The sequence below is a fragment of the Pongo pygmaeus genome, chromosome X (genome assembly GCF_028885625.2).
Source record: "Pongo pygmaeus isolate AG05252 chromosome X, NHGRI_mPonPyg2-v2.0_pri, whole genome shotgun sequence".
NCBI lineage: Eukaryota > Metazoa > Chordata > Mammalia > Primates > Hominidae > Pongo > Pongo pygmaeus.
This window is the reverse complement of record NC_072396.2, coordinates 87,631,470-87,658,685: the sequence shown is the minus strand read 5'-3', so window position 1 is coordinate 87,658,685 and position 27,216 is coordinate 87,631,470. Positions and strand designations below refer to the sequence as shown.

The window sequence follows — 27,216 nt, the reverse complement described above, 5'->3', positions numbered from 1 at the left end:
AAGTTGAGCTTTGAAGAAGACAACTGGAGAAGAAGGAGAAACCAATTGCAAGAAAAAAGAGGAGTAATATAAATGAAGGCATAAGGCAGTAATAGTAGTAATAAAGTCTTACATTTGTATAATGATTTGTCGTTTATAAAACCCTTTCACACCTTTTTTTTAATATTTGAACCTAAGAACAATTTGTTACAATGAGTAGGTTAGGTACTATATTTCTCATTTGCAAATGACTTTACCAGAATAACAGAAAAGGCCCCAATGGTGGATTAAATTTAAATTAAAAATGAAATTAAAAAATTTCATTTTTTTCTGATCTCTTGGAGCTTAGAAAGTGTTTGAATATAGGAGATAATAGACAAGATTTAGGATGAGAAAATAGTCTACGGATATACAGTTTGAAATGTCTACAAATAAGTGAAAATTTAAGCCATAGTAGTAGATTAATGCTCCTAGAGTATATAGAGAAGAGTTGAGGTCTAATAACTGAGCCATAGAAAACAACTTTGAGTTGGATGTAGGAAGAGGAAGAAGTGCAAGAATTGAAGATAGGGAAACAGTAGTAGAAGAGGAAAAAGAAAAGTAGTAGCAAGAAAGAAAACCACAATAGTAGAAACTCAGGGAAGTTAAGGGAAGAGACATAATTTTTATAAAGGCAAGAGATTACAAGTTAATGTAGGTACAGACAAGACCATAATATTCAGTGAAAGGTCATTGCAGGGAACTATTAAAAGAGCACTTTTTAAAAAAGAACTAAAGAAAAGGTACAGAAATGAAGAACAGAAGAGAAAAGTAGGGAAAAAGGGTAGGAAAAAGGTTACAAATATCATATTTAATGTTATAAAGGTAATTGGCAAGTATATTAAAAACAAGTATAGGACCCAATTAGAGAGAAGAAGAGAGGATGATGTACACAACCTATATCTTTCTGTTATGGAAGAAAACCAATGGAAAATGTGTAAAATTGAAAAGTAGTCATATAAATATATTTTTCAGAGATATGGAAATAACCAGCAGAGGAAATAAAAACAGAAACGTATTAGTAGGCACTTATATCTTTCTGTCTGTCTGGGGCATTCAGTTACACTGGTACTTGACTGTAACTTTATCAAATACAGTGGGATGGCTTCAAATTAAAACAACTCCAGTATTCTTTTTAATAGATAAAATCAGGTGGCCGGGCGCGGTGGCTCACGCCTGTAATCCCAGCACTTTGGGAGGCTGAGGTGGGCAGATCACGAAGTCAGGAGATCGAAACCATCCTGGCTAACACGGTGAAATCCTGTCTCTACTAAAAATATAAAAAATTAGCCGGGCATGGTGGTGGGCACCTATAGTCCCAGCTACACGGGAGGCTGAGGCAGGAGAGTCGCTTGAAACTGGGAGGTGGAGGTTGCAGGGAGCCAAGACCGCACGAGACTCTGTCTCAAAAAAAAAAAAAAAAAAAAAAAAAAAAAAAAATCAGGTAATGACAGTTTCATAAATAAATGACCTCCACAGTCATGATTATATATTGTACAAAGATCTCTAAAATGTTTCAAAAACGTTTAGAAATCAGTGGTACCCAATAATTCATGAATCCTCCTAAGAATAATTTCTTGTGGTAATAATTTCCATTCAATGTTACCACTATTTTTTTGTGCTCTAGTGTGTCAGTCACTTCTACTATCTGGTTAGCCTCATATTCTATCCGTAGTCCATCACTGTTATGGGCAGACATATGACCTATATCCTTCAGGCAGGCACAACTAAGAAATGACAAATTCATCCCACTATGCTAGCCATACAATTTGAAATTACAGCTCACCTAGTTCAATTTCTCATTTTAGAGATGAGAAATCAGGCCCAGAATAAGAGAGGGATTTACTTGCTTTATTTTATTATGAAGCAACATGTGTCCCAGAAAAAAAAAACAAAAAGTATAAAGTGAACCAAGTTCGACAGTTCTTATGTGTTTTACTTCAATTTGCGTTTTGACTGATTTCACCTGAAATAAGTACTTCCTTGAAGTGCTTTCCAGTTTAATACAAAACAACGACAACAACACCCACTTTCCTTGAATAGGAACAGTGAATCAACTTGCAGTCTCCTTAGTTTGGGTTTTCTGATTATTTAGTCTGTCTTCTTTTGACTCCTAATTAACTATAGAAATTGAAAGATAAGCTTTTTAATCAATTGCCCAGTATTGAGCATAATGTCATGTAACCTCTGCATGCTCAGAAAATGATAATTCCTCCTAGAAAATGAAATATGCTATCAATTAATTAATTTTATTGAGGAGAGGGTGGCAGTTAAAAATATTGATTGGTTTGTTTGTTGAATTAAACATGTTCTAATACATTGGTTTCTTTTACATTGTGCTCATATAACCTGGATGAAATTAAAAGCCACATGCATTGTTATTTGAGGGATGTTGATAGGAGTGGTGCTCCCTGAATATGCATAATAAAATAGCAGATAATATACTAAACATCTTACATGTTTCATTTTCCTATAGGGAAGGTCTTATTAATATCCCATTTTATACTTGAGAAAAAATAATATTTCAAGTGATTAAGAAAGATACTTTTGGGGAAAAGTATCCTGCTAGTAAGTGATAGAGCAAGGATTTAAATCCAAACTATTTGACTCCAAAGCTGTATGCAGTAGCCACTAGATTATACAACTTGCATGGGACTTTTGATTTTTCAAATAACATATTTAATTCTTTTGGGAAAGACATTAGGACATCTCCTTTGTTACCTCATTTCAGTACAATAAAACCTTGAGTGTCACAATGCTCAATTTGGACATCGATGACAGTTTATTATTTACTAAGGACTAGTTTTTGTTTGTTTTAGTCCCTGTTAAAAACTACTCTGTGGAGAAGATAATTTTCACTAATATGGACAGCCAAGAAACAACCAAATAAATTATAGATGTATTTGACTATGTAAAAATTTAGCATTTGTGCACAGCAAAATACACTGCAAAATAATTAATAGACATGAAAGTTAGGGAAAATACAACAAGGAAGACAGATGAAGGAGTAATACCTATAATATGCAAAGATACTTTAATAAATGCAAGAAACATACAAATAACCCGTGTGAAAAATGGACAAAGAATACAAAGAAATAATTCTCAAAAGATCAAACCTATGGCATGACAAACATTCAAAAGATATTTAAACAAACTAGCACTTAGGAGAATGCAAATTAAAGTACCAATGAGATATCATTATGCATCCATTAGAATGGCAAAAGTTAGGAGGAGCTGTAACAACTATTGCTGACCAAGATGCAAAGAAGTATGTATTATTTCTTTATTTTTAAATGAAACAATAAGAAAACCTCACTTCCTCCTGCTCCCAGCTGCCATACACTTTCTCTCCTGCTGCCAGATGCTACCACTGTGTGCGTGTGTGTGTGTGTGTATGTGTCTGTGTGTGTTTGAATGTTTGATATGATAAAGTGAACCTTAGAGAGAAGTATGGAATGAAACATAGTAAGTTGTTGATAAGTGTTACCTAGAAAGGAGAAAAAAAGCGATGGGTGAAAGTGGGAATGAGAAGTAGAGAGATAAGCAAAAATAAAAACTTAAAAGATGGAAGGAAAACAAATCAGAATGTATGGTATTGACACATAAAATTCTGTGTGTGTTTTCATAAGCAAGTTGGAAATAAGAACAATAACAATAGATGTATGTCTAACGACTTATATGGATGACCATGATATTGTCAAGTGAGAAAATAAGTTGTACTTTACTACATGTGCATGATTGTATTTTGGTCAAAACAAATTACGTAATTCCCTCTCCCTCTCTCTCTCCCTCCTTACATTTGCTTGTACAAGGAAATGGTTTAAGAGAGAAAAATGGACCCCAGGCTGCTAACATTGTTTACCTCTAGAAGATGAGAAAATAGGGAGATATGGCATCAGAAAGTGGACATGAGGATCTAAATGATTAGCTTTTCTTTACATATTTTATATTGTTTCTGTTGTTGTATTTGTATTTTTGTTAATAAAGATTATATATACACATACAGAATGGAAAACAAAACATCCTAAACATAACACCCTACTTTTCTACCTTAGCATCTGGAATATAAAGAATTCTTCACTTACGTTTGAGAATATTGCTAAGATTTATAAACACAATATCAAATGTAAATAATCTTAATACAGGAGTGTAAACAGTGCTGACCCTGAAACACAGCACTGCTTATGTGGTTCTTATGTGCTTATGTGCTACTGTGAGAATCACTAGGACTCCAGTGGAGGAGAAAAGGAGAAAAGCCATCACTCTTCAAGCCCATATTATAAAAAAAAAAAAAAAAAAAAAAGGAAAGGAAGGAGAAAACTCCATAAGATTCAATAACAAAGTTTGTTCATAAGTTCCCCATACACAATTGAGCAGGATACATAGGTATTCTCTTCCAGACATCCAATTAGAATGTAAAGTACATTTTTGTGACTACCCTCACTTAAAAAAATATTTGTTTTAATGACATATCTAGAGTAAAAATGCTTGGAAAAAGGGATATCCGAATGTCTCCTACTGTGATATGTAGCTCTTTAGAGGGACCAAATTCTCAACCAACTAAATATAACATAGATGCTGTTTTTGAATTTGTGGACATATATTAACATATATATTTTCATATATCTAGGTGCTGTTTTTGAATCTGTGGACATATATGAAATATATATATATATATATAAATATATATATATATATATGAAAAAACAGGCGAGATTCACTGCCTGCATAGAACCTGAATTCTGATGGTGAATATAATTAACAAACAAATGAATAAAATATAATTTTAGATAAATATAAATTCGGTGAAGCCAAATAATGTATGATGCAGTGTTCGGAGGGTGACTGCATAGTGGTGGAGGAGAGGGTAACATAAAGTAAGGTAGTCAGGGAAGGCTTCTCTAAAGAGAACACTTAAGCTGAAAAACGAAATAATGAAAAGGAATAGACATGCAAAGATCTGTGGGAGGAATATTCCAATCAGAGGAAACAGCACACGAAAAGGCTTTGCAAGGAAACAATCTTGGTGTTTATGAGAAACAAAAAGAATGCCAGTTTGGCTAGATGACAAGAGAAAAGAGAAAAAGTGCTACATGATTATGGTGAAAAATGGGTAGGGGCTAAAGATTGTAGACACTGGAAGCTAGGGTAAGAAATTTTATTCTGCCAGGCATGGTGGCTCACACCTACAATCCCAGCACTTTGGGAAGCCAAGGCTGGAAGATTGCTTGAGCCCAGGAGTTCAAGACCAGCCTGGGCAACATAATGAGTTAATGGATAGCTAGATGCTAATGATGGTGATGACTGGAGCAATGAAGGTGGTAGTAATGGAGATAAGGAAAGTGGACTCAGTCGGGATATATTTTGGAGGTAGAGTAAATAAGTCTTGCTGATTGATTACCTGTGTAGGGTGAGAAAAAGAAGTGAGAAAGAGATTATGTCCAGGCTTAAAAAATTCAACTGGCTGGATGGTGGTGCCATCTGATAAGATGAAGACAGCTAAGGGAGGAATAGAATTTAGTGTGGGGTTAAAAGTATTATTTAAACATTTTAAGTATGAGATGCCCAATAGATACTATAGTGGAGATTTCAAGTAAGTGGCTGGAGAGATTTTGGAGCTCAATTGGAAGGTCATAACTGGAGATATTAATTTTGGAATCATCAATACATAGGTAATATTTAAAGCCATTTAACACTATAAACTCACAAAGGGAGGACTGTAAATAAAGAGTGTCCAGGACAAAGACAGGATCATTCCAATTTTTAATAATGAGGCAGAGAAGGATACAATAAAGGTGGTTAAAAGCTACCAGTATGTAGAAATAAAGACAGGAGAGCACAGTCATAGAAGTGAAGTAATGCAAGTATTTCCAGACAGAGAGGTTAGTTTAAATGCTGTTGAATTATGAAATAAGATGAGGAAGGAGGAAAAGCCTATAGATATGGCCACAAGAAGGTATTTGGTAACCTTTAAAGGCAAAGTTTCAGTGGAGTAGTAGAGATAGAAAAGCCTAACTGAATGGTGGCAATGCATATGGAAGTTTATTAAAGAGACTTGTCATGAATTGTACAAGCCTAGAACATACCCTGAAAGATTTTTTTTAATTAAAATTAATCCTTGTATTCAATTATTTTCTTATATTTTATTTACTTTTCCTAAAAACTGCCTGTGGAAAAGAGTCTAGCTATTTGGGAGTCTTTCTTCTTATTTATCTTAAAAATTATTCCCCAATGTACTTTTATTTCTTATAAGTGTTGTCACACTAGTGGCTAGCCATCCATTAACTCAATCTGGTGGAGAGAGAAGATATCACCTAAAGCAAGGGGGTCATTAATCAACTTTGAGTCTCAAAGCAGAGTTTTGGGGTCTGCTGGGAGAAAGCTAGACTTGAAACTCAGGCTTTCTGAGAGTGATAAAAGGTGTTTTTATCTTCCAAAAATATTAATATATGAGGAGTAAATTGATGTACATATGTAAAGTTTTATTATAAACCAAAGATAGAAAATATTTGGAATATAAGATCAAATAGATCTCTCTGAGCCTAAAAGAGGAAATATAAATTTCTTGAGTTAGAAGAACAAGAAGGTGACAAAGAGGAGAAATGAGGAGAAGAAAGGGAGGAGGAAATTAATGAAAATGAGAAGTTTAGGGTCAAGAACTAGCCATATATACAGAAGCCCTGAGTTTAACAGGTCAGAGGGCAGCAGTCCTACCATGCTTAGAATAAACAATGAATACCATGCAAGCATAGGAAACAAAGGTTGATGCCCAGAAATCATGTAAATGAGTTACACCCAACCAAAAATCATAGAGACAGAAAGGGAGGAAACATGTAGAATAGGGACTTGATGTGGTTTGGCTGTGTCCCCACCCAAGTCTCATCTTGAATTGTAACCTCCACAATTCACACATATCGTGGGAGGAGCCCAGTGGAAAGTGATTGAATTATGGGGGCAGGTCTTTCCTACACTGTTCTTGTGATAGTGAATGAATCTCAAAAGATCTGATGGTTTTAAAAACGGGAGTTTCTCTGCACAAGCTCTCTTTGCCTGCTGCCATCCAAGTAAGATGTGACTTGCTCCTCCTTGCCTTCTGCCATGATTGAGAGGCCTCCCCAGAAACGTGGAACCGTGAGTCTAATTAAACCTCTTTCTTTTGTAAATTGCTCAGTCTCAGGTATATCTTTATCAGCAGTGTGAGAACTAATCCAGAACTCCTCTGTCTAATGTAATATGTCTATTTATGCTTTCCCTTACAATCAGACTTTTGGGGAAGGGATTGAAGGGAGTCTCCTGGATGAGAGAAGTAGCAGCTTTAAGTTGACAGAGTATTTACCTCCTAATAGATAAAGTTAACATGAGATTTATAAATTAGAGAAGATATAGTTATTTCTGAAAAGTTAACTTTTGTTTCCTGATATCAGTTATAATGAGGGCTCATAAAAATCCACTTGAGATATGGATTAAATAATTTAATTTTTTTGCATAGTTGAATCTTGGCATGTATTCCACCTGCTATGTATGAATTTTGGTTAATCTAGCTTTTACTGTATTCAGCAACTTCTCAGAAAATGTCTTTATATCTTGCTTAAAACTGCCCCTGTAGAAGCTTTAGTCAATTTTCATTTTTGTTCTTTTCCAAGTCTAAAACTTAACCACTTTTTTTTTTTTTTGCAAAATGACCTTTATACATAACTTCACATGTTTTCTTAAATTGCAAGTCATTTCTCTCTTCTCCAGTCCAAATAATTTCTATTCTCTTAAATTTATAACTTTTTTGCAGTATTTTGCATCCTTGTGAGGTATTCTTTATTTTTCTTACCTTTGAGTCACAAAGTTGTCAATATTCTAGTAAAAGATAACTATAATCTGGAGAAAACATAAATTTAAACTTTAAAAAGTCTTTCATTTTATATGCATTTCAGCCTAAATATAAAACAGTAGTAAACTTACCAAAGGAGCATATCTTTGTTTTGGAGGTGGAGGAGGCATCTTGCACCAACAAAGACGTCTGACCTTTGGTGATGGTAGAGAAGGCTCACAAGCAGGGAGTGGTGGTCTTTCTCTTGATGGAGGAACTCTACCTGTACTTGCTTTTTCCCCTTTTTCCTTGAATGTAGTCTTTTTGGATAACATTCTGAATCCTCTCTTTAATTCCAGTCCTTCCATCTTTGAATTTGCAGATGTGCCATCTGATTCATCAATTTTCTTCTTAGCCCCAGGTTTATATAGTGACTCTTCAGATTCAGTATCTGAACCTTTGATTTTTGTAGATGTTTTAAAGCCTGTCTTGGAAGATTCATCAAATTCAGCATCAGTAGACTCTGTGTCCTTCCTTGCATCCTTCTTGACATGTTTCTTTGAACCTTTCTTTTCCTTTGAGTCTTTCTTGTCCTTCTTTAACTCCAAATCAGATTCCGTTTCAGTAGATTCTGCATTTTTCTTTGCATCCTTCTTTTTGTCATCTTTCTTTGAATCTTTCTTCCCCTTCTTTTCATCCTTTTTACCCTTTTTTGAATCTCCTTTCGGTTCAGAGTCAGCATCAGAAGACTCTTCATCATTCTTGACAGACTTTTTATTATCTATCTTTGAATCTTTTTTATACTTTTTTTCATCTTTCTGACTCTTCTTTGACTCCAGTTCAGATTCAGAATCAGTGGAGACTGTAATTTCCTTTGCATCCTTTTTCTTGTCATCATTCTTTGAAGCTTTCTTCAACTTTCTTGAATCATTTATTGCATCCTTTTCATCTCCTGATTCAGTATCAGTAGACTCTGGGTACTTCTTTGTGTCCTTTTTCTTGTCATCTTTCTTTAATTTTTTCTTATCCTTCTTTGCATCTTTCCTTTCATCATTTGAGTCTCCAGATTCAGCATCAGTAGACTCTGTGTCCTTCTTTACATCCTTTTTCTTGTCATCTTTCTGGACATTTTTCTTAACTTTCTTTGAATCTTTCTTAGCATCCTTTGAGTCTTCAGATTCAGCATCAGAGCTTTTCTTTGCATTCTTTTTTGTGTCCTTCTTTGTAGGCTTCTTTGAATTATTCTGTGAGTAATTCCTTAACCATACATCAAAATTTATGGATTCATCATCAGACTGTCCCACTAACATGAGGAAATCAACATTTAAACTATTTTCTGAGCAAATCTCTGATATGGCATCATTACTAGTCTTTGACCTCTTCAAATCTTTCTTTGGATTGTTCTTTGTATGTAGGAATTCAGTGTTTGTCTTCTTGGAATTCTTTGAATCTTTCTTATATTTTTGTGAACAATTTTTTGAGACTGTCTTAGAATTTTGGGATTCTGGATTTCTTTCTGAACTGGATTTTGACTTCTTGGATGGCTCATTTTTATGTGATGATTTTAAGGGAGTTTTATCTGCCTCATTTTGTCTTTTAGTTTTCTCCTCTTCTACTATTTGCTTGGATTCTGGATTTGTTGCATATGAGCCTCCTTTTTTCTTAGAATCTTTCTTCAAAGGTGTTCCTCCTTTTTCATCTTTGGACTTTTTATATTCTGCTTTCTTAAGATGGGTTTTGGAAGTATAAAGATGTCTGAATGGAGTCTGTTCCCTGGCAGCTGTGTAAATAGGTGGCCATTGCAAAATTTTTCTTAAAGAATGCCTTATCCATATATGAGCTGGTTTCTGGCCTTCCTCTAGTTTTCTTCTGTCATGTCTCTGAAAAGATTGGTTAGAATAATAAGCATTTGTGAAAGAGTTTTATCTTTCTATATTGAAACATAAAAAAGTTAATATTTTTATTAACCATCTATTTAAACTTAGTTTTTTTTTCTCTTTCAAGGTTGTGTGTGTGTGTGTGTGTGTGTGTGTGAAAGAGAGAGACAGAAAGAGACACATAACTCCACTTTGGAAATAAAATGACTTTAGTGGGAATTTTATGATTCTATTAATGATTCATATTGAGATTAGAGCAGGCCCACAGTGACTCATGACATTCCAGGACTTGTCCTCAAAAACCAACAGTAGGCTTTTGGGACTTCTATATGGGGAGAAACTTTTGGAAAATATTGAACACTGTTTATCCCCAAGTTAAATCAGAAATAAACTGATCCACTTGAAGTTTGTTATGACAGTTCCTGTAATAGTTGTAAAACCCTAGCCTAATTTCTACTCCTGCTTTTAAAGTGTCTTGTCAAATTGAGAGTCTGTGACCCCAACTGCACTGCACAAAAACAAAGAAACAAAGACATAAACTGAATGAAATAAACAGTGCTTGATTCACATTAACTTGTGCAGCAGTGGTGTAATTTATTTTCAACTCTCACCCAAATATTTGCCAAATCTTGTAGTCATAAATAACCATAAAGACTGATTTTAAAATTACTTCTTATTTTCCCTCAATTATTCAGTAGAGGTGCCAACAAGCAAATGGTAATATGGAATTAAAAGATGACCTGAAGAGAAGCATGAAAGTTGGATCACTAAAAATGTAATAAATGACACTTGAATAAATGCATTGACTGTAACTTTGCTCTGGGAGATGCTTTAAAAATTGTTTGATATCATAATAGGTGACCTATATATGCTTATTTTTCCTTTTGCTAATTGATAGGATAACTCGACTTTAGAAAAACAGTAGAAATCTTGAATCTCTTAATATCAAGTCTCCTGAATTTCATATTTTGTAAAATAAGGAGGCCTTGAAACCTCATCAAGATCAGTTTCTGCTCTAATATTTAAATTTTAGCTGCTTTTTGCAGTTGGTAAACATGTCCTGATAGAACTTGCCAGGTGCAGTATTAGGTTCTCCAGCTTGCTTAGATAATGCCTTTGATGTGGATAATTATGTACAAATATGAGCTTAATCTAAAGCAGGTAGGGGCAGTCTGTTGTACAGAGAATTACAAATTTAAAAATATCTTCCAACAGGTAGTAAAATTCAAGTTACATAGGCCTTACTTTACCAACTTAGATTTTGTTTTTAAAAATGACTTTTTCTATACTTACAGTAACTGTTATTTGTGATTTCAAAGGTCTTGATTTATCATCTGTACCTCTCTGGAGAGGTTTGGGAAATGTCAAAGCAAAGTGTTTTTGATTCCATGATTTTCTGCTTGATTCACTGACTAAATTAGAAAGGATAATAAACAATTTGGAGTTAATGTCAGATTTTCCACAGACCTGAAATATTCTTGAGTAAGAAACATATTATTTAAACTAAGTTATACATTAAAATATAGACTTTTTTCCTCAGAGTTCCTAGTTTATTTGCGTAGCAATCAGAGAAAATAAAAACCATTTTTCTTATTTATCATTGAATTTTATTTAAATTAAATTTGTAATTTTATTTTCTACATTAAACTAATTTTCACAGATACTTAAATCATGATGGTAAAATAATATAATCAGACAGTAGGAATAGAAAATAGAGATTTACTGTTTCCGTGAAAATATCTACATCATCTCCTCTATCCTGTTTTTTTTTTTCTTTATGTCACTTTAGTTAGATTGCAGACAATATAACTTCTGCTATAGTCTTCATAGTAACTAGCACGGTGTTGACAACAGTCAGTAAAAGTCTTGATTGATTACATCTGAGTGTTTCTTTTAGCACCTCTCTGACCTCAGTGACATCCCAAACCACAGGAATTAGTGACCTAGGTGGAAATACTGCATTCCATTCTGGGGATTCTATTTAAAGAAGGGCATATACATACTTGAGGACAACAAGAATAGGGTGATCAGGAAGATCAAACTATCTGTAAACTATGTCAAAAGTGGAACTGGTAACGAAACACAACATAGCTCTCTTGGAGATGGAGAGACTAATCAGAGATACCGTTATTATATTTAGATTTTTAAAGAGCTGCTATATTGGCGAAAAGTAGTCATAGTAATAACAGCATAGCTGCAACCACTAACACTTATGTAGTGTTTACTATGTGCCAGACTGTGTTCTAAGCATTTTAGTAAACTTGTTTAATCTTTACAACAATGCTTTGAATTAGATAATACAATTGTCTCCATTTTACAGATATGGAAAAATAAAGCACAGAGAGAGGCAGAGGTTAAATTAATTGCTAGTTTATTAATTATTTATTAATTAAAGCTAGTAAGTAGCAGAATTGATTTGAACACAGGTACTTTGGCCCCAGAGCCCATGCTCTTAATCACAATGCTATAGGCTTCTTTTATATGTATCCTGAGGGGTGGGCTAGAACCAATGGGTAATATTTATAGCAGTGCAGGCAGATTTCAGCTCAGTATATTAACGTAAACGTTCCTAAAGTTGCAGCTGTTTAACAAATGGGCTGTTCATTAACCGTTTTCATCTCTCTGACTATATTTGCCTTCTTTACTGTAATTATGAATTCTAAACACAAGGGAATCTTATACAAGTAAAATTGGTTTGTATTATGAAGGAGAACAAACTAAATAAATCTTTCTTCAAAACCAGTGCATGCAAATCTACATCAAGGCCTGAAATATACAAACACATATACACCAACCAACATACACATACAAATATCACACATACATGCTTTTATAAAATTTTTATAAAAATTCATAGCAGTTTCTGCTTTATCACATTTAATGGAATATACTAATCATTAGTTCCTAAAATTGTTTTCCAATCTAAGAAATATTAAACTTCATTAACTAAATTCTTACTTGGAATGGAATTATCATATGTTCTGATGTTTACTTCTAGCCTATTAAAAGAAGAAAATGCTTTAATTAAATGTGTATTATGGGCAATAAATAATAATAACTATTTTTTTTAAGTAATCTATCCTTTATTTCTAAGAAACAAAGACCAATGCGATGTTTAATCAGTGATTTGGAACTGTCTTATTGTCACTCATTATTATAACAAATTCTTCAATTGCAACACTTCAAAAAATTGTATTCATTCTCTTATCTCCATTTTTAAAGAATGTCTACCTTTAATTCGTATTAATCTCCCTATTATAAACCAATTGTATTTTTACCAGAAACTTAAAAACCTGAAATAAAAATACTAACTTAATTAAGTAATCTGTTACTTAATAACAAATAAGTAAATTGAAAAAGTTCAACCTCAAAGTATTCTCTAGTGAAAAATTCTGAGTCAGAATTTTTTTTTAGTTTATTTTTATTTTTTTAATTATTATTTTACTTTAAGTTCTAGGGTACATGCACACAACGTGCAGGTTTGTTACATATGTATACACGTGCCATAGTGGTGCGCTGCACCCATTAACTCCTCATTTACATTAGGCATTTCTCCTAATGCTATCCCTCCCCCCTCCCACCAATCCCTAGCAAAGACTTGGAACCAACCCAAATGTCCAACAACGATAGACTGGATTAAGAAAATGTGGCACATATACACCATGGAATACTATGCAGCCATAAAAATGAAGAGTTCATGTCCTTTGTAGGGACATGTATCAAACTGGAAACCATCATTCTCAGCAAACTATCGCAAGAATTTTCTTAATTCACTAAAAAAGTTCTAAAGTAAACTCACATTTTAATGTTTTCACAAATTACATCAAATCACTAATGATGTGTTATGGGGGGTACATAGAAGTGTTGACCTGGATTTTGAATTGTCTCTCCATACAGGGATAATTGATCCACGATATTCTCCATTTGGAAGGTGCCCATTTGATTTGGTACTAATAAGTATTGTCTACCAAAAATAAACATGGCATAATGTGTTTTTAAAATGTTACTTCCTTATTAGCTGGAATGGTGAATACAATCATTTCCACAATTGAGGTTATGCTTATATAAACGCATGTCCCAGTAAGCTTGTCCACCCCATGGCCCGCAGGCCACATGTGGCCCAGAAGGGCTTTGAATGAAACCTAACATGAATTTGTAAACTTTCTTAAAACATTATGAGATTTTTTTTTTGAGATTTGTTTTTTTTAGCTTATCAACTGTCGTTAGTGTTACTGTATTATGTGTGTGGCCCAAGACAATTCTTCTTCTAATATGGTACAGGGAAGCTGAACGATTGCACACCCCTGCCTTAGAGCTTGACTTTTTTGACTTACCTAAATCATCAAGTTTTAAAACACAGAACAAAAATAAGTCAAAGTGATAAAATGTATTTATATTTGATGCAAATCTATTTTCATTTTCTAAAGTAAAGCTCTAGTGCCCAGCACAAAACCTGACCCACACTCATCATTAAATAACAACTGACTTACTTATTTAGGAAGAACTTTGGAGACACTGAGCAATAAAATATCTAGTCCAGTGATTCGTAACTGGACGTAAACATCAAAATTAATTCGGAAGTTTTAAAAACATAAACACATCTGAGAACTGCTCTCAGAACCATGAATCAAAATTTCTGGGTTGAGTCAATCAAGTCTGTATTTTAAAACTGTCTTAGACTATTTTGATACTCAGCTCTATTTAAGAACTACTGCTCTGAATTGTTTTGAAAAAGAAAACTACAGATGTCTGAAATAGTTCAAGTTTGTGCTTTTGGTTTTTCCAATTGATCAATGATCCCCTATTTGTCTATAGTGAAACCATTTCATTCAATAGAGTAGCTAGAAGATGTTATGACCTGCATCCCTAGAAATTTAATAGTTTAGTAGTCGGCCATGCTGACTTGATCACTGCTTTTATATTCTAAGAAAAAGACTTTGCACCTGCATTGATTTTTACTTTCTTCCCACAGTCTAAAGTAGCATTTTCTAAACTTCCTTTTTCAAACATTTTATCAGTAAACAATTTTGAACACATCAACTTAATATGTGTGTGAATAGTTCATAGTCTATTATAATTATATATATTATAAATTATTTATTATAAGATAGAACATTTCAAAATATGAAGTGAAACATGTAAATTCAAGTTTTACTATCTTATTTCTACACTTCAATTGTCTTGCACATACATCTCACTTGGGATATCACTAGAAAAGACAACAAAGAACCAGTGAGAAAAGGGATAATTTAGTCAAATATTATGAAATGCTTGCTTTATATAGACAATATTTCAGTCTCAAATTATTGGAAATTGAAACATAGTTAAACTTCTGAGCAGTTTTCTTCATTTTCAAAGTGTAGTCTTAGTTATTATTTATTTTATAAATGGATATGTACATACTCCTTGATATATAGTTGATGGTAGCCTATCTCTTGATACAAAGGAGAAAATTAGTGATATAAGCCAAAAGTATAACTACATAAAGTTTTAAAATAAAATAACTCCCAGCTCAAGATTTTAAACACAACACAAATATCCTTTTAAAAATCAGATAAAATAAACACATTTTTTTTTTTTACTTTCATTTTAGGTTCATGGGTGCACATGCAGGTTTGCTACACAGGTAAACTCGTGTCACAGGGGTAAGTTATACAGACTATTTTATCACCCAGATACTAAGTGTAGTACCCAATAGTTATTTTTTTGATCCTCTCTCTCTTCCCACCCTCCACGCGCTAATAGGCCCCAGAGTCTTTGCTCCCCTCTATTTTCATAAGTTATCATTTAGTTCCCACTTATAAGAGAGAACATGCAGTATTTGGTTTTCTGTTTCTTTGTTAGTTTGCTAAGGATAATGGCCTGTAGTTCCATTCATGTTCCCACAAAAAACATGATCTCATTCCATTTTATGGCTGCGTAGTATTCCATGCTGTATATGTACAATATTTTCTTTATGCAGTCTACCATTGATGGGCAATTAGGTTGATTCCATGTTTTTGCTATTGTGAATAGTGCTGCACATGTCTTTGTGATAGAATGACTTATATTCCTGTGGGTATAAAACCAGTAATGGGATTGCTGGGTGGAATGGTAGTTCTGTTTTTAGCTTTTTGAGGAATTGCCACACTGCTTTCCACAATGGTGGAAGTAATTTACACTCCCACTAACAGTGTATAACCTTTTTCTTTTCTCCACAACCTCATCAGCATCTGCTATTTTTTGGCTTTTTAATAATAGCCATTCTGACTGGTGTGAGATGGTATCTTATTGTGGTTTTGGTTTGCCTTTCTCTAATGATCAGTAATGTTGAGTTTTTCATATGCTTGTTGGCCGTCTGTATGTCTTCTTTTGAGAACTGTCTGTTTGTGTCCTTTGCCCAATTTTAAGTGGGATTGTTTGTTTTTTTTCTCGTACATATGTTGAAGTTCCTTTTAGATGCTGGATATTAGACTTTTGTCCATACATTGCAAACATTTTCTCCTATTCTTAAGGTTGTCTGTTTACTCTGTTGATAGTCTATTTTGCTATGCAGAAGCTCTTTAGTTTAATTATTACAAAAGTAATTGTGGTTTTTGTCATTACTTTAAAGGGCAAAAACCACAATTACTTCTGCACCAACCTAATAGGTCTCATTCATCAGTTTTTGCTTTTGTTGTGATTGCTTTTGGCACGTTTGTCATGAAATCTTTCCCAGTTACTACAACCAAAATGATATTGCCTAGGTTGCCTTTCAGGGTTTTTATAATTTTGGGTTTCACATTTAAAGCTTTAATTCGTCTTGAGTTGATTTTTTATATGGTGTAAGAAAGAGGTGCAGTTCCAGTCTTCTGTGTATGTCTAGTCGGCTATCCCAGAACCATGTATTGAATAGGGAATCCTTTCTCCATTGCTGGTTTTTGTTAGCTTTACAGAAGTTCAGATGGTTGCATGTGTGTGGCCTTATTTCTGGACTCTCTATCTGTTCCTTAGGTCTATGTATCTGTTTTTGTATTAGTACCATGCTGTTTTGTATTTTTGTTACTGTAGTCCTGTACTATAAAGTTGGCTAACATTATGTCTCCAGCTTTGGGTTTGTGTGTGTGTGCATGTGTGTGTGGGGGGGGAAGAGTTTTTTGATTATGCTTTTTGCTTAGGATTGCCTTGGGTATTTGGGCTTTTTATTTGGTTCTATATAAAATACAAAATAGTTTTTTTCTAGTTTTATGAAGAATGTCATTGGTAGTTTGATAGAAATAGCATTGAATTTATGAATTGGTATGGACATTATGGCCATTTTAATAATATTGATTCTTCCTAACCATGAGCATAGAATGTTTTCCACTTGTTTGTGTCATCTCTGATTCCTTTGATCAGTGTTTTGTAATTCTCACTGTAGAGCTCTTTAACCTCCCTGATTAGTTGTAGGCCTACATATTTTATTCTTTTTCTGGCAATTGTGAATTGTATTACTTTTCTGATTTGGCTCTTAGCTTGACTGTTTTTGGTTTATAGAAATGCTAGTAATTTTTGGACATTGATTTTGTGTCCTGAAATTTTTCTGAAGTTGTTTATCAGCTTAAGGAGCTTTTGGGCTGAGACTACAGAGTTTTCTAGATATAGAATCATGTCATCTGCAAATAGGAATAGTTTTACTTCCTCTATTTCAATATGGATGCCTTCATTTCTTTCTCTTGCCTGATTTCCCTGGCCAGGACATCCAATACAATACTGAATATGAGTGTTGAAAGAAGGCATCCTTGTCTTATGCTGGCTTTCAAGGAGAATGCTTCCAGCTATTCCCTATTCAGTATGATGTTGGCTGTGTGTTTGTCATAGATAACTCTTATTATTTTGAGGTATGTTCCTTCAATACCTAGTTTATTGAGAGTTTTTAACATGAAGAGTGTTAAATTTTATCGATAGCCTTTTGTGCATCTATTGAAATAATCATGTGGTTTTGGTCTTTAGTTCTGTTTATGTGATGAGTCACATTTGTTAATTTGCATATGTTGAACCAACCTTACATACCAGGGATGAAGTCTACTTAATCATGGTGGACTAGATTTTTTTGACATGCTACTGGATTTAGTTTGCAAGTTGATTTTATTTAATTTTTTTTGAATGTTTGCATCAATGTTTATCAAGAATATTGGCCTGAAGTTTTCTCTTTCTGTTGTGTCTCTTCCAGGTTTTGGTATCAGGATGATCTTGGCCTTATAGAATGAGTTGAGGAAAAGTCCCTCCTCCTCAATTTTTTAGAATACTTTCAGTAGGAATGGTTCCAGCTCTTCTTTGTACATCTGGTCAAATATGGCTGTGAATCCATCTGGTCCTGGCCCTTTTTTTGGTTGATAGGTTATTTATTTATTACAGACTGAATTTCAGAACTTGTTATTGGTCTGTTATAGGAATCAATATTTTTCTGGTTCAGGTAGTCTTGGGAGGATGTATGTGTCCAGGAATTTATCCATCTCTTTCACGTTTTCTAGTTTGTGTGCATAGAGGTGTTTGTAGCAGTTTCTGATTTTTTTTTTCCTGTGGGGTTAGTGGCTCTATCTCCTTTGTTGTTTTAGCTGTGTTTATTTGGATCTCGCCTTTTTTCTTCTTTATTAGTCTAGATAGCAACCTATCTTATTAATGTTTTGAAAAAACTTTTGGATTTATTGATCTTTTCAATGTTTTTTCACGTCTCAATTTCCTTCAGTTCAGCTGTGAGTTTGGCTATTTCTTGCCTTCTGCTAGCTTTGGGTTTTGTTTGCTCTTGCTCCTCCAATTCTTTCGCTTGTGATAATAGGTTATTCATTTGATACCTTTTTTATTTTTAATGTGGATGTTTAGTGCTATAAATTTCCCTCGTAACATTGTTTAGCTCTGTCTCTAGCACTTACTTATTTCTGCCTTAATTTCATTATTTACCCAAAATTCATTCAGGAGCATGTAGTTTTATTTCCTTGTAATTGCATGGCTTTGAGCTATTTTTTAGTCTTGACGTCTATATTTTTATTGTGCTGTGGTCTGAGAGTGTTTCTGGTATAATTTTGGCTCTTTTGCATTTGGTGAAGATTGTTTTATGTCTAATTTTGTGGCCAATTTTACACTATATGCCATGTTGCAATTAGAAGAATGTATATTCTGTGGTTTTTGGTTGGAGAGTTCTGTTGAGGTCTGTCAGATCCATTAGGTCGAATGCTGACTTCATGTCCTAAATATCTTTGTTAATTTTCTGACTCAGTTATCTGTCTAATACTGTCAGTGGAGTGTTGAAGTCTTCCTCAATTATTGTATGGGAGTCTAAGTCTCTTTGTAGGTCTCTAAAAGGTTGCTTTATGAATCTGAGTGCTCCTGTGTTGGATATATAATATTTAGTTCTTCTTGTTGAACAGAACCCCTTTCCATTATGTAATTCTCTTTTAAAATGTTTATTTTATTTTATTTTAGTTCCACGATACATGTGCAGGATGTGCAGGTTTGTTACACAGGTGAACGTGTCCCATGGTGGTTTGCTGTACCTACAAACCCATCACCTAGGTATTAAGCCCAACATGCATTAGGTATTTTTTTCTGATGCTCTCCCTCCCTCCGCCCCTCCAGATAGGCCCCAGTATGTGTTCCTCCCCTTCCTGTGTCCCTGTGTTCTCACTGTTCATCTCCCACTTATAAGTGAGAACATGCAATGTGTAGTTTTCCATTCCTGCATTAGTTTGGTGAGAATAATGGCTTCTAGCTCCATCATGTCCTGCAAAGGACATGATCTCATTTATTTTTGTGGCTGCATAGTATTCCATGGTGTATATGTACCACATTTTCTTTATCCAGTCTATCATTGATGGACATTTGAGTTCATTCCATGTCTTTGCTATTGTAAATAGTGCTGCAATGAACATACACTTGCATGTATCTTTATAATAGAATGATTTGTATTCTTTTGGATATACACCCAGTAATGGGATTGATAGGTCAAATGGTATTTCTTTATCTAGGTCTTTGAGTAATCACCACAATTGCCACACAATGGATGAACTAATTTAGATTTCCACCAACAGAGTAAAAGCATTCCTATTTCTCCACAGCCTCGCCAGCATTTGTTGTTTATTGACTTTTTAATAATCGCCATTCTGACTGGCATGAGATGGTATCTTATTGTGGTTTTTATTTGCATTTCTTTAATGATCAGTGATGGTGAGCTTTGTTTCATATGTTTGCTGACTGCATAAATGTTTCCTTTTGAGAAGTGCCTGCTCATGTCCGTTCCCTGGTTTTTAATGGGGTTGTTTGTTTTTGTCTTGTAAATCTGTTTCAGTTTCTTGTAGATTCTGGATATTAGACCTTTATCAGATGGATAGATTGCAGAAATTTTCTCCCATTATGTAGGTTATTTGTCCACTCTGATGATAGTTTCTTTTGCTGTGCAGAAGCTCTTTAGTTTAATTAGATCCCAATAGTTAATTTTTGCTTTTGTTGCAATTGCTTTTGTTATTTTCATCATGAAATCTTTGCCTGTGCCTATGTCCTAAATGGTATTGTTTAGATTTTCCTCTAAGGTTTTTCGTTTTGAGTTTTACATTTAAGTCTTCAATCCATCTTGAGTTAATTTTTGTATAAGGTGTAAGGCAGAGTTCCAGCTTCAATTCTCTGCATATGGCTAACCAGTTATCACAGCACCAATTATTAAATAAGAAACCCTTTCCCCATTGCTGGTTTGGTCTGGTTTCCTGAATATCAGATGTGTGGTCTTATTTCTGAGTTCTCTATTCTGTTCCATTGGTCTATGTGCTTGTATTTTTGCCAGCACTGTGCTGTTTTGGTTACTGTAGCATTATAGTATAGTTTGAAGTCTGGTAGCATAATGCCTCCAGTTTTGTTCTTTTTGCTTAGGATTGTCTTAGCTATTTGGATTTTTTTGTTCCATATGGATCTTAAAATAATTTTTAAATTTTGTGAAGAATGTCAATGGTAATTTAATGGGAATAGCCTTGAATCTATCAGTTGCTTTGGGCAGTATGGTCATTTTTACGATGTTGACTCTTCCTATCCATGAATATGGAATGTTTTTTCACTTGTTTGTGTCCTCTCTTATTTTCTTGGGCAGTGGTTTGTAGTTCTCCTTGAAAAGGTCCTTTGCTTCTCTTGTTGGATGTATTCCTAGGTATTTTATTTTCTTTGCAACAATGGTGAATGTTAGTTCATTCATGATCTGGCTCTCTGCTTATATATTGTTTGTGTATAAGAATGCTTGTAATTTTTGCACATGGATTTTTGTCCTGATACTGCTGAAGTTGCTAATTAGCTTAAGAAGCTTTTGTGTTGAGATGATGAGATTTTCTAGATATAGGATCATGTCATCTACAAAAAAAGGTAATAGCTGAATCAATTAAGTGGAAGAAAGGATATCAGAGATTGAAGATCAACTTAATGAAATAAAGCAGGAAGACAAGATTAGAGAAAAAAGAATGAAAAGGAACAAACAAAGCCTCCAAGAAAAATGGGACTATGTGAAAAGACCAAATCTCCATTTGTTTGGTGTACCTAAAAGTGATGGGGAGAATGGAACCAAGTTGCAAAACACTCTTCAGGATATTATCCAGGAGAACTTCCCCAACATAGCAAGGCAGGCCAACATTCAAACTCAGGAAATACAGAGAACACCACAAAGGTACTCCTCAAGAAGAACAACCAAAAGACACATAATCGTCAGATTCACCAAGGTTGAAATGAAGGAAGAAATGTTAAAGGCAGCCAGAGAGAAAGGTTGGGTAGCCAAAAAGGGAAGCCCACCAAACTAACAGCAGATCTCTCTGCAGAAACCCTACAATCCATAAGAGATTTGGGGCCAATATTCAACATTCTTAAAGAAAAGAATTTTCAACCCAGAATTTCATATCCAGCCAAACTAAGCTTCAAAAGTGAAAGAGAAATAAAATCCTTTACAGACAAGCAAATGCTGAGAGATTTTGTCACCACCAGGCCTGCCTTACAAGAGCTCCTGAAGGATGCAGTAAATATGGAAAGGAAGAACTGGTACCAGCCACTGCAAAAACATACCAAATTGTAAAGCCCATTGACACTATGAAGAAACTGCATCAACTAACCAGCAAAATAGCCAGCTAGCATGATAATGACAGGATCAAATACACACACAACAATACTAACCTTAAATGTAAATGATCTAAATGCCCCAGTTAAAAGACACAGACTGGCAAATTGGATAAAAAGTCAAGACCCATTGGTGTGCTGTATTCAGGAGACCCATCTCACATGCAAAGATGCACATAGGCTTAAAATAAACGGATGGAAGAATATTTACCAAGCAAATGGAAAGGAAAAAAAAAACAGGGGTTGCAATCCTAGTCTCTGATAAAACAGACTTTAAACCAACAGAGATCAAAGGAGACAAAGAAGGGCACTACATAACGGTAAAGGGATCAATGAAACAAGAAGAGCTAACTATCCTAAACATATATGCACCCAATACAGGAGCACCCAGATTCATAAAGCAAGTTCTTAGAGACCTACAAAGAGACTTAGACTCCCACACAACAGTAGTGGGAGACTTTAACACCGCACTGTCAATATTAGACAGATTAACGAGACAGAAAATTTACAAGGATATTCAGGACTTGAACTCAGCTCTGGACCAAGCAGACATAATAGATACGTACAGAACTCGTCACCTAAAATCAACAGAATATACATTCTTCCCAGCACCACATCACACTTATTCTAAAATTGACTACATAATTGGAAGTAAAACACTCCTCAACAAATGCAAAAGAATGGAAATCTTAACAAACAGTCTCTTAGACCACAGTGAAATCAAATTAGAACTCAGCGTTAAGAAACTCACTCAAAACCATACAACTACATGGAAACTGACCAAGCTGCTCCTGAATGACTACTGGGTAAATAACAAAATTAAGAAATATATATATATACGTGTATATATATACACGTATATATATATATATCTATATATCTATATATCTATATATAGATAGATAGATAGATAGATATTCTTTGAAACCAATGAGTACAAAGACACAACATACCAGAATCTCTGGGACACTTTTAAAGCAGTGTGTAGAGGGAAATTTATAGCACTAAATGCCCACAAGAGAAAGCAGGCAAGATCTAAACTTGACACTCTAACATCACAATTAAAAGAGCTAGAGAAGCAAGAGCAAACATAATTCAAAAGCTAGCATAAGACAAGAAATAACTAAGATAAGAGCAGAACTGAAGGAGATAGAGACATGAAAAACTCTTCAAAAAATCAATGAATCCAGGAGCTGGTTTTTTGAAAAGATCAACAAAATTGATAGACCGCTAGTCAGGCTAACAAAGCAGAAAAGAGAGAAGAATCAAATAGATTCAATAGAAAATGATAAAGGGGATATCACCAGTGATCCCACTGAATTACAAACTACCATCAGATAATACTATAAACACCTCTATGCAAATAAACTAGAAAAGCTAGAAGAAATGGATAAATTGCTGGAAAATACACCCTTCCAAATCTAAACCAGGAAGAAGTCGAATCCTGGAATAGACCAATAAAAAGTTCTGTAATTGAGGCAGTAATTAATAGGCTACCAACCAAAAAAGTACAGGACTAGATGGATTCACAGTTGACTTCTACCAGAGGTACAAAGAGGAGCTGGTACCATTCCTTCTAAAACTATTCCAAACAATAGAAAAAGAGGGAATCCTCCCTAACTCATTTTATGAGGCCAGCATCATCCTGATAACAAAGCCTGGCAGAGCCACAACACACAAAAAAAATTTCAGGGCAATATCCATGATGAACATCATTGCGAAACTCATCAATAAAATATTGGCAAACTGAATCCAGCAGCATATCAAAAAGCTTATCAATCATGATCAAGTCAGTTTCATCCCTGGGATGCAAGGCTGGTTCAACAAATGCAAATCAATAAACATAATCCATCACATAAATAGAACCAATGACAAAAACCACGTGATTATCTTAATAGATGCAGAAAAGGCCTTTGACAAAATTCAACACCCCTTCATGCTAAAAACTTTCAATAAACTCGGTATTGCTGGAAAATATCTCAAAATAATAAGAGGTAATTATGACAAACCCGCAGCCAATATCATACTGAATGGGCAAAGACTGGAAGAATTCCCTTTTAAAACCCGCACAAGAAAAGGATGCCCTCTCCCACCACTCCTATTCAACACAGTGTTGGAAGTTCTGGCCAGGGCAATCAGGCAAGAGAAAGAAATAAAGGGTATTCAGATAGGAAAAGAGGAAGTCAAATTGTCTCTGTTTGCAGATGACATGATTGAGTATTTAGAAAACTGAATCAATATCGTGAAAATGGCTATACAGCCCAAGGTAATTTATAGATTCAGTGCCATCCCCATCAAGCTACAAAAGACTTTCTTCACAGAATTGGAAAAAACTATTTTAAAGTTCATATGGAGGCAAAAAAGAGCCCACATTGCCAAGTCAATCCTAAGCCAAAAGAACAAAGCTGGAGGCATCACACTACCTGACTTCAAACTATACTACAAGGCTACAGTAACCAAAACAGCATGGTACTACTACCAAAACAGAGATATAGACCAAGGGAATAGAACAGAGCCCTCAGAAATGACACCACACATCTACAACCATCTGATCTTTGACAAACCTGACAAAAACAAGAAATGGGGAAAGGATTCCCTGTTTAACAAATGGTGATGGGAAAACTGGTTAGCCATATGTAGAAAGGTGAAACTGGATCCTTCCTTACATCTTATACAAAAATTAATTCAAGATGGATTAAAGACTTAAATGTTAGACCTAAAACCATAAAAACCCTAGAAGAAAACCTAGGCAATACCATTCAGGACATAGGCATGGGCAAGGACTTCATGTCTCAAACACCAAAAGCAATGGCAACAAAAGCCAAAATTGAAAAATGGGATCTAATTAAACTAAAGATCTTCTGCACAGCAAAAGAAACTACCATCAGAGTGAACAGGCAACCTACAGAATGGGAGAAAATTTTTGCAATCTACTCATCTGACAAAGGGCTAATATCCAGAATCTCCAATGAACACAAACAAATTTACAAGAAAAAAACAAATGACCCCATCAAAAAGTGGGCGAAGGATATGAACAGACACTTCTTAAAAGAAGACATTTATGTAGCCAAAAGACACATGAAAAAATGTTCATCATCACTGGCCATCAGAGAAATGCAAATCAAAACCACAATGAGATACCATCTCACACCAGCTAGAATGGCGATCATTAAAAAGTCAGGAAACAACAGGTGCTGGAAAGGATGTGGAGAAATAGGAACACTTTTACCTGTTGGTGGGACTGTAAACTAGTTCAACCATTGTGGAAAACACTGTGGCGATTCCTCAAGGATCTAGAACTAGAAATACCATTTGACCCAGCCATCCCATTACTGGGTATATACCCAAAGGATTATAAATCATGCTGCTATAAAGACACATGCACATGTATGTTTATTGCGGCACTATTCACAATAGCAAAGACTTGGAACCAACCCAAATATCCATCAATGATAGACTGGATTAAGAAAATGTGGCACATATACACCATGGAATACTATGCAGCCATAAAAATGATGAGTTCATGTCCTTTGTAGGGACAAGGATGAAGCTGGAAACCATTCTCAGCAAACTACTGCAAGGACAAAAAAACAAACACCACATGTTCTCACTCATAGGTGGGAACTGAACATTGAGAACACTTGGACACAGGAAGGGGAACATCACACACTGGGGCCTGTCGTGGGGTGGGGGAGGGGGGAGGGATAGCATTAGGAGGTATACCTAATGTAAATGACGAGTTAATGGGTGCAGCACACCAATATGGCACATGTATACCTATGTAACAAACCTGCACGTTGTGCACATGTACCCTAGAACTTAAAGTATAATTATAAAAAAATAAAAAAAGAAAACCCCATTGTCTCAGCTCAAAATCTCCTTAAGCTGATAAGCAACTTCAACAAAGTTTCAGAATAGAAAATCATTGTGAAAAAATCAAAAGCGTCTATATACACCAATAACAGACAAACAGAGAGCCAAATCATGAGTGAACTTTCATTCACACTGCTACAAAGAGAATAAAATACCTAGGAATACAACTTACAAGGGTTGTGAAGTACCTCTTCAAGGAGAACTACAAACCACTGCTCAAGGAAATAAGAGATGACAGAAATAAATGGAAAAACTTTCCATGCTCATGGATAGGAAGAATCAATATCATGAAAGTTATTTATAGATTCGATGCTATCCCCATCAAGCAACCATTAACTTTCTTCACAGAATTAGAGAAAACTACTTTAAATTTCATATGGAACCAACAAAGAGCCCATATAGCTAAGACAATCCTAAGCAAAAATAATAAAGCTGGAGGCTTCACATTACCTGCCTTCAAACTATACTACAGGGCTACAGTGACCAAAACAGATGGCAGTGGTACCAAAACTGATATATAGACCAACGGAACAGAAGAGAGGCCTCAGAAATTACACTACACATCTACAGCCATCTGATCTTTGACAAACCTGACAAAAACAAGCAATGGGGAAAAGATTCCCTATTTAATAAATAGTGTTGGGAAAACTGGCTAGCCATATGCAGAAAACTGAAACTGGACCCCTTCCTTACACCTAATACAAAAATTAACTCAAGATGGATTAAAGACTTAAACGTGAGACATAAAAACATAAAAAAAACAAAACCCTAGAAAAAAACCTAGGTAATACCATTCAGGACACAAGCATGGGCAAAGACTTCGTGACTAAAACACCAAAAGCTATGGCAACAGAAGCCAAAATTGACAGATAAGATCTAATTAAACTAAAGAGCTTCTGCACTATAAAAAACTATCATCAGAGTGAACAGGCAACCTACAGAATGGGAGAAAGTTTTTGCAATCTATCCATCTGACAAAGGGCTAATATCTAGAATCTACAAAGAACTTAAACAAATTTCCAAAAATAAACAAAAAACAAAAAACAAAAAACAAACAACCCCATCAAAAAGTGGGTGAAGTATATGAACAGATACTTCTCAAAGGAAGACATCTATGCGGCCAACAAACATACAAAAAAAGCTCATCATCACTGTTCATTAGAGAAATACAAATCAAAACTTCAATGAGATACCAACTCACACCAGTTAGAATGGCGATCATCAAAAAGTTAGGAAACAACTGATGCTGGAGAGGATATGGATAAATAGGATTACTTTTACACTGTTGGTGGGAGTGTAAATTAGTTCAACCATTGTGGAAGACAGTGTGGCGATTCCTCAAGGATCTAGAATTAGAAGTACCGTTTGACCGAGCAATCCCATTACTGAGTATATACCCAAAGGATTATACATCATTTTACTATAAAGAAACATGCACACGTATATTTATTGTGGCACTATTCACAATAGCAAAGACTTGGAACCAAACCAAATGCCCGTCAATGATAGAGTGGATAAAAAAAAAATGTGGCACATATACACCATGGAACACTATGCAGCTGTAAAAAAGAA

At 34.7% G+C, this 27,216-nt stretch overlaps 1 protein-coding gene across 3 annotated transcripts in view; it reads right to left on the bottom strand.

Annotated features, from left to right (window-relative positions):
• The window catches only part of CYLC1 (cylicin 1), a 48,949-nt gene that overhangs the window by 4,729 nt on the left and 17,004 nt on the right, over positions 1-27,216 (bottom strand). For all 3 annotated transcript variants that reach the window (XM_054471877.2, XM_054471878.2, XM_054471879.2), the window contains 3 exons: positions 12,655-12,695; positions 10,990-11,108; positions 7,972-9,699 (listed from right to left, as the gene is read on the bottom strand). In XM_054471877.2, coding sequence (XP_054327852.1) covers positions 7,972-9,699; positions 10,990-11,108; positions 12,655-12,695 — 1,888 coding nt within the window. The remainder of the gene's footprint in view (positions 1-7,971; positions 9,700-10,989; positions 11,109-12,654; positions 12,696-27,216) is intronic.